We start from the raw sequence: 8,296 nt of genomic DNA on the forward strand, positions 1-8,296 counted from the left end.
AGGCAGCGTGTGTTTAAAGGTGTGTGCTTGCTGCTCGTTTGGCTTTAAGGAGGACGGGATAAAACTGAATGGGATTTGTTTTGTTTAAATCTTTAAATGACAGCTGGGTGTCTTGGAGAATGAAATATTTGGCACCAGGGTACGTGCTCTGGCAATGCTCTGAGCATCCTGATAGTGTCCTTAGTGTGTGTTAATACACGTAGGGAATAACAGCTCTAGCACTGGGTGAAATGTTCACTCTTGGTTTACGAATGTATGCCAGAACTACAAATAACACAAGTTACGTGAATACCTGTCTACTTGCTATGCAAATACCTGTCCATTTAAGAAATTGTCCATGAACTTTGGACTAATTTGTTTTACAATGGACTTGTCTTACAAGGGGCTTTGGAGGAACTTGCTTTACAAATTCGAGCTTGCTTTAGAAATGTTCTTGCAGAGCCACTGGTGGCTAATTACTTTTGATCGTTCTTAATCCATACTATGTTTGAACGAGTAGCTATGATATAATAGGATTGTAGTCCAGAAGACTCCTGTATAACTTTTCAGATGAAACATGCATGTTTTTACTTACAAATGTGCAGAGAGACTGACTCAGGAGACTAATGATGGGTAATGTTTCACCTCTCAACCAGTAGTTTGTTGTGGAGGTGATGGTTATTGCAAATGATCTTCTTTCCCTTTGTTCTGTCAAATGGCAGCACTGCTGTATACCAGAGGCGATCCCTCTTGCTAGTCTACCTGTACATTTTTTTCTTTTTCTTTTTTTTTTTTTTAAGCTTTATTTCCCCTAATGTATATCCGCTCCTTATTGCCATTGAATCTGAGTGCTAATTGTTTGTAAGGATGGAACCTTCTGTTGCTGTAGTCCAGACTATAGGTTTCCATATGTATTTATGAAAATATTTTTAAAATCAAATTAATCTTTTGATAGGGCTGTCATGGAAAACTCCTAGTTCTCAGAGTCCTTTAAATTTGATTCCCAAGGTCCCTTATTTTGAGTTAACAGCATGTCTCTTCTCTTTTTTCTTTAAAAGCTCCTTGCACGACTTGAGGGCAGAATTTCTCTGAAGAATCTTGAACCTTATCTGTTTGCTGAGGAAGGATCTCCTGTTCATGGTAAAAATACATCTTTATCCTATTTATGGAAAAATGTTGATGTAAAAATATTCTCAGAGCAATATGACAGAGATAAGCATACAAGTAGATCTTTTTGCCCTGGATTCAGAATTTTAATTGTTGATGTAGTTTTATGCAAACTAGATAAAATGAAATAAGGCAAAGTCACCATTCTGAACATTATTAAATGGACTTTAAAATATCTACTTTATGGGTATCAAAACACAGATGTAGGTGAGTAAATACCAAGCACATTGGTCTGTTTCTAGAAGTTCTCCAGAAATTTGTTCTAGATTCTGTCATTTAACCTTTTTTTTCAATCAGTGGCCTAAAAAACCACCACAAAGTCGTAACTGTAGAAATTTGCAAAGAACTAGAGGTTCAATAAATAGCAAAGAGTTCAGTGATAGGGAGTGGTCTGGATCAGTTAAGAAAAGGGGCATGAGCAAACAGTATTTTTCAATAAAGCCAAGTCATCAAGCCATTCAGTCTTGACCTGAAAAATCCTGATTATACTTAGATGGAACTTCGGAAGCAATTCCATTATGAACATAAGTACTAATCAGCTGAATGAGTTCGCAGATGATGTTAGGATCAAAATGGTTTATATAGACCGTCAGTGAATAAATGAGAATTTCAAACTGGAGAAATTGGGCTACCTCCCAGTGATGCCAGTACAAGAAGTTTAAGGTAGATTCTTCTAGCAAGAAGTTTAAGAGCAAGGTTGGATGTTTTAATGAAAGAAATTACTGAGCTAAACAGAAATTAGCACACTTAGTAATTCCTTGATTATTCAGGAAGTCAGACTGGTTTTCCAGATTGTGTGAAATTTCACGGATATCACAATGGAAGAGACAACTCTGATTACATAAAACTAGAAATATATAGTAAAAAAGGAGTATGAATGGCAAACTGTAAGGATCATGCTGTGAGCTACTACAGTTGTTGAGTGTATGTAGGAATGAATGGATTTCATATGAAAAGTATGTGGCTGCCAATGGTTATCAACATACTTGTCTGCAATTTGAATTCCCACAGATTATAAAAGGTTCAGAAGAAATAGCAGAAAAAGCAATAAAAAGAATCAAGATAATTGGATGAGAGATGATGCTTAGTCTACAAATGCAGTCACTGTGAGACTATTCGTGTATTATTTTGCAGCACTTGAGAATACATTAGGGGTTTAGCAATATATGATTCCTGCCCCTGAAAGTTTCAAATATGATATAACAAAGATAAAGGGCAGAGAAATACTGGTAAGCCAGTGCAAATGGACCAGAGAAGATTATTCAAATACTCTCAATTCTGGACTGCTTTATTACCCACAAGAAGAATGAAGAACCAGTGGTGAAATTGGTATATGTTTCACAAGGCTCCTGAAGTCTTAACAATTTTTTTAAAACATGGGATATTTTTGTTTTGAAAAAATGCAGTAATAGAAGATGCTGATCTTTCAGTCTGTTTTTTTTAATGAACTTTACACACAAGAAACAAATGTTTGAGACTAAACTGGCAATGTTCTGGTAGAACAGACTATGAGAAGCTTTTCTGGGGGTTAGTAATTGCCCTTGCCGTCACAGTCCACAGCGTTACATAATTCCATTCATCAAATTATCGGCTTTGATCTTAAAGCTATGTTAGGTTATTCATCTCTGCCCAAAGAATGTTCCAAAACCTTAGTTCTGAGATGGCTGGAAACCTTCTAAATTCGTCACTGGCTTCTCTGTGCCAACACGGTCATTGAGCTTCTGAAGCACTTCTGTTTTCCTTCTGCTTTTAACAAACGGCATCAATTGTTATCTGTATTGGTCATGCTTTTTGGCGGACATTAGTGAAGTTGCATAATGTATTAACACAGATCTTTAGCTTTATATACATAAATGGACTTCACCTTTTATTACATTTTTGCTTTGTCTTTTAATACCACAGTATTTATGTGAGTCCATGTGTTATTTTGATGCGTGTTCTCATTATTCAGTCTTAAATCCCTGTTGAAGACCTACCCTCTCCATTTGTCATGAACTTGACTTCCACAGTAGGTCACTGTGGAATACTGTAATACATTGCCCATGAAGTCCGTACTGAACAGCTCTTAATCTAAAATGCTATGATTAAAGCAATGCAAAGACCTAAATTATTCTTTTTCCTGATGGTATTTGCAACAAAGAAACATATATATGAAGTTTCATTAAACTATCCAAAGATTACATCATAGTTAAGTGTTCATAACATGTATGTCAGAGTACTATAAAATAGGAACAGCTAATATAGGTACTGCTGTGATATTCTAGTCACTGCTTCTAATTATGATGGACTTGCACATTTAAGAACACATAAGCATATTAATTACATGCCATTTAAGCACTTCAGGAATGGAGCAAAAGTGACATGAGCTTTAAATAATCTTCCACTATTGCCAGTCATATTTCTTCTATGCCACTGGTTATGAAGGTGTAGGTGTCAGTATAAAGCTCTGATGTTCAGCAATAGTATGACACCCAACATTAACTTGGAATAAATATTAGACCTTTCTATTTCACTTATAAATGGTACAAATATTAGTGACAGCTTCTGCACAGTATTGTAAATTACTAGTCCAGTAACTTCAAGGTACCTCATGATGTGAAACCTGCAGAGCTATTGCTGAGTATTCTAATAGTCTGTTTATAACTGCAGCGTCAGAAAATAGTTTAACCAACATTTGCTAATGTAATGATTACAGACAAAACCTAAGGCTCTTCTCATTCAAAAGATAACACTGAATTGATGACCAGGACTGAGCACAATGTTTCAGTTAAAAATATATTAGTGTTATATAAATATTTAAGTTTATGCAACATCATTTAGTTTATCCTGTATGCCACTGCATAGCAGTGGACTATTGTACTCTTTAGTCTGACCATAGCAGGCCAGTTCAAGCTATCATGAGCTAAGCAATGTGGTGGGTTACTCCTTAAAACATACTTCTTGAATTTGTCAGTGCTGAATTTCATATGAAGTCATTCTGCTCATCCATCTTGATCTGTTAAATCTTCACAGTCTTAAGGATTAACCCAATTAGTTTGTCTTCTACACATTTTGCCAAGCTAAAGGAACATTCATCTACTGCTTTTTTAACATGGGCAACACCGATTCTAATAGGAAAATTTCCCATTAACTTTCTTTCATGTTAAAGCGTCTGTTCCTACTCTGCCTCTCAGACTGTTTCCATCCCATAACAGTATCTCTTCACTAATCCTCCTTTTGCAGTATTTTGACATTAATGGATGATGCTAGTACTGATCACTAAATTTCTTCCATGACCTATTGTGAGGGTGTCAAAGGCTTCTTGAAAACATTGCTGGCCACACTTCCTCCTCTGCTGTGTCATGGTTTGTCCACTCTGATCCAGAAGGATGAATTTCCCCTCTTATCTTACTGTAACAGCCTGGTTGCTAATTTAATGAAACCCTACATTTATAGATGTTGCTATAAATGGCTTCTGTTTTGCACCCATTCTTCTTGTGGGCAGCCTCTTTGATAATCATGAAGGCACAGAAATCCCCAGCTCTCTTGAGGTTATCTTACAGTCCAAACTGTTACTCTTTTCAGAGTAACTTAAGTGTTTTGGTCAAACTACAACCCGGATGTGTATCTTGTTCAGCAATATTGAAAAAGCTTTGAAGGGTACTTAGCTGTCTTGCTGTTGAAATTTATAAACCACCACCACAAAAACTCCTAAGAATGATTTTTCATTCAGCTTAGAACTTTTACTTAAATGATTTGTTAGTTCTGCCAATAAAAGCTCATGCAATGTTATTCTGTGCATTACAGCTCCCTTATGTAAAGTTTTATAGGAGGTAACACACAGACATCCTGATAAAATGTCTTCAAATGGATAAAGTCTAGCATTTATTTCAATTTTTTTGAATCATTACCAAAGAGTAACTCAGATTTGCTGACTGCTGCTTCTGGGTGGCCATACAGAGTTGCTGTTTTTTCTTAAACAAGTCATATTTTGCTGTAAAGGTAAGTGAAGCAATCTGTATTGCATATTGGCCCAATTCAGCTGTTGGTCTGGATTCAGAAATGCCAGTCAGGGTGGCAGAAGTCTTGTGCTGAAGCCAGTGCTAGCCAGAAGATACACTTTGTTTCTTAAAAAGAGGTGCCTTACGCAGTTGTTCTAAAATATTTCAATAGACTTGAAATATGAGGGAATGACCTACCCAGCATGTTTAGGAGGAGTTCTTCCAAGCTGGTATCTTATCCTAACAGGGTGCGGTTATGTCACTGGCACGGTCTGTGTGACAGCAGAGCAGCTGCTGGCTGCAAGTGGCAGAGTTGGACATCGTGACCTCTGAACAGGAAGAGAAAATGAAGATTTACGTCATAGGAAGTGTAGTCCTTTTTCATCTCAAAAGTGGGGAGAGCCATTCAGAACAGATAAGTAAGGGTTTGGGAGGCAATTAAGCTTTTTAATAAATTTCAAAGTATGAGAAATTCATAAAAACGGAATTGCAGTTGTGGAGCAGCAGGGAATTTCATTATGGAGAGGCGGGCAGTCTGAGTGTCACTGAAATGGAAAGAACTGTCACATCAGGTGTAAATTGCTTTCAGGGCTTGCAATGGGTAAGGTAAGAGCTTCGTTTCTTCCCCGCCACCCTCTGCCCCTCATCCCATGCTGCATCTTGACATTATACACACTTAGGAACAAGGACGTCCTCTGGAAGTTGAGTAATGGCTTGAAAAACCCTGTTAACTCAGGCAGGCACAAACATGTTTAAGTAAAGTTGCAATTAATTCCCTACTCTTGTATCCCCCCTTGAAAAGCTGTTATGCCATTTGCACTTGCCAAGGCCATAGAAATCTCTCACCTTCCTGCAATTACAGTTGTGTGATTCTCCTTACTGCATGTCTTTACCCTCCTGCCTAGAATCCAAAATGTCATAAATAAATGATCCAGTTTCCTAAATTAGAAATTTATAAAGAGCAACTTATAAATTAACTTTTTTTGGAGTCTTGCTCTGATATAAGACATAAGAAGACTTTGGAAAAGACTTCAGAGTATGTTGCATTCACATCCAACAAAAGAACTGGTTTCCTAGTAAAGTGTAGTACTTTTTTTAATTAACATTTTAAATTTATGGGATATGTATTTTATTGACCTACATGGATCAGGCAGTTAAGCTGAGTCCATTTATGAACAGAGATCCTTTGCTTCAGACAGTAGAGTCATTGCCTGGCGTTGAAGGAATCTGTGAGTCCCCCTTGTCAAAAGAAGCAGTTTCATATTATGATCACCACAGAAGAATTAAGTGCTAAATAAATATACTGGTGTTCTCTTTACTGGTCACAGATTCCTGTTGGTATCTTGTGACATGCGTAGGTATTGAACAAGCATATAGCAGACATGAAATGCTGAAGGACAGTCTGTGCTACAAAAATAATGTGCCAACACGATTTGGACCTCTAATGTTTCAACTTTTTTTTTGTTTTGCTTGTGCTCTACTTTTTTGTTTCTTAATTTTGTGCACATAGTAAATAGATTTCTTAGCCACTTTTGTGTAGCAGCTTCCTGTTCAGCCTTCATCTACCTGTACCAATAGATGAAATCCAGTTGCCAACCTTTCATTGATATCAGTGTCCTAGATGCTTTTGGCAGGAGTTTTTTTCAATCTTCGTTCCCAGTTGATTTTCTTCACTTTAGAGGCCTTTCTTGAAAATTGAAATTTCTCTTGGTAGATGCTAACCAGGATTTAAACAATTTTATGGATATGAAACTTTCAAAAATGCATTTTCCATTTAGTGGAATAGTGAGTATTGGTTCAGTAAACACTGAAAACTGACTGTGAGCTATAAATGCTCTTACCTGACAACTTGCTGCTTTGTTTTTGAACAGGAGATGTCATTGAATTCCATGGTCCAGAAGGAACAGGAAAAACAGAAATGCTTTATCACCTAATAGCCCGCTGCATCATTCCAAAATCAGGAGGAGGACTGGAAGTAGAAGTCATGTTCATTGATACAGACTACCATTTTGACATGCTTCGTCTAGTTACTGTTCTTGAGCACAGATTGGCACAAAGGACGGAAGAGATGATAAAGCAATGCCTGGGAAGGCTTTTTCTTGTGAACTGCAATAGTAGCACTCAGTTACTGCTCACTCTCTACTCTTTAGAAAACATGTTTTGCATGCACCCCTCTCTCTGCCTTTTGATTTTAGATAGCATATCAGCTTTTTATTGGATAGACAGAAGCAATGGAGGGGAGAGTCTTAACTTGCAGGAGATGAATCTGAAGAAATGTGCTAACTTTCTTGAAAAGCTTGTGAGAGAGCATCACTTAGCCCTCTTTGCAACAACACAGACACTTATGCAGAAATCTACAAACTCTGCAGAAAGCTTTTTTCCTTTAAAACTTCAACATGAAACTGATACAGACTATAGACCTTATCTTTGTAAATCATGGCAACAAATGGTAACCCACAGGATATTTTTCTCTAAGCAATGTAATTCTGGCAACAGCAAAGGTTTTACAGTCATTTCTTGCCACCTCAAAAGAAACCATGTAGTAAAACGTTCATTTAGTGTTGCAGAATGTGGAATTCAGTTTTAACTTGAATTTGTTTTTTAAACGTGTAGCAAATCCTGGTGCTTAAGGCCTGATTAGGTCTTAGTACCTTTCAAAATAGTCAGTTGTTGCTGGACGATTAAGAATTTTTGTCACCATTTTCTTAAAATTTATTGAAGGGCAGGAAATGGTAAAATTTTTGTATTACTGTAGACATTGAGTCCAAACTAGCGAGGAATGTTGAAATTACTTGTTTGTGCTTAATGCATAAAGAGATTAAATCAAGAAAATTATAACCAAAGTAATTTTAAACTCCTAGTATCCTTCAGTAATCTAACCTATATGATATGCAGCCAAATGCACTGACTTCATTTCTGGGTCTTGCTGCTTTCCACTCCTGATCTTCCAAGCTATGGAAATAGGAGCCTAGTTGTCCATGGGGGAGACTGCAAAAAAGTGAGTGTTTGCTCTTTATAAATATTGGTCTTGGTTTATTCCCAGTAGCCTAGGGCATATGAAATGCATTCACGACTTTGCCTGAAGAAAAGGATTCATTTTCACAGCCTGTTAAATAGTGGTAGTCTTGACCATGCTTCCCCAAGCTCGCAGCCTCTCTATTTACGTTAGC

General features: G+C 37.0%; 1 protein-coding gene across 1 annotated transcript; it reads left to right on the top strand.

Moving 5' to 3' along the window:
• Nucleotides 1-1,037: 1,037 nt before the first annotated feature.
• XRCC2 (X-ray repair complementing defective repair in Chinese hamster cells 2) lies at nt 1,038-7,956 on the top strand (the record flags this gene model as incomplete). The annotated part of the gene is made up of 2 exons (XM_009581083.1): nt 1,038-1,119; nt 6,998-7,956. Coding segments are annotated over 2 exons (798 nt in total), but the record flags the coding sequence as incomplete, so codon positions are not given.
• Nucleotides 7,957-8,296: the final 340 nt, after the last annotated feature.

The sequence above is a fragment of the Fulmarus glacialis genome, unplaced genomic scaffold (assembly GCF_000690835.1).
Source record: "Fulmarus glacialis isolate BGI_N327 unplaced genomic scaffold, ASM69083v1 scaffold13557, whole genome shotgun sequence".
Taxonomy (NCBI): domain Eukaryota; kingdom Metazoa; phylum Chordata; class Aves; order Procellariiformes; family Procellariidae; genus Fulmarus; species Fulmarus glacialis.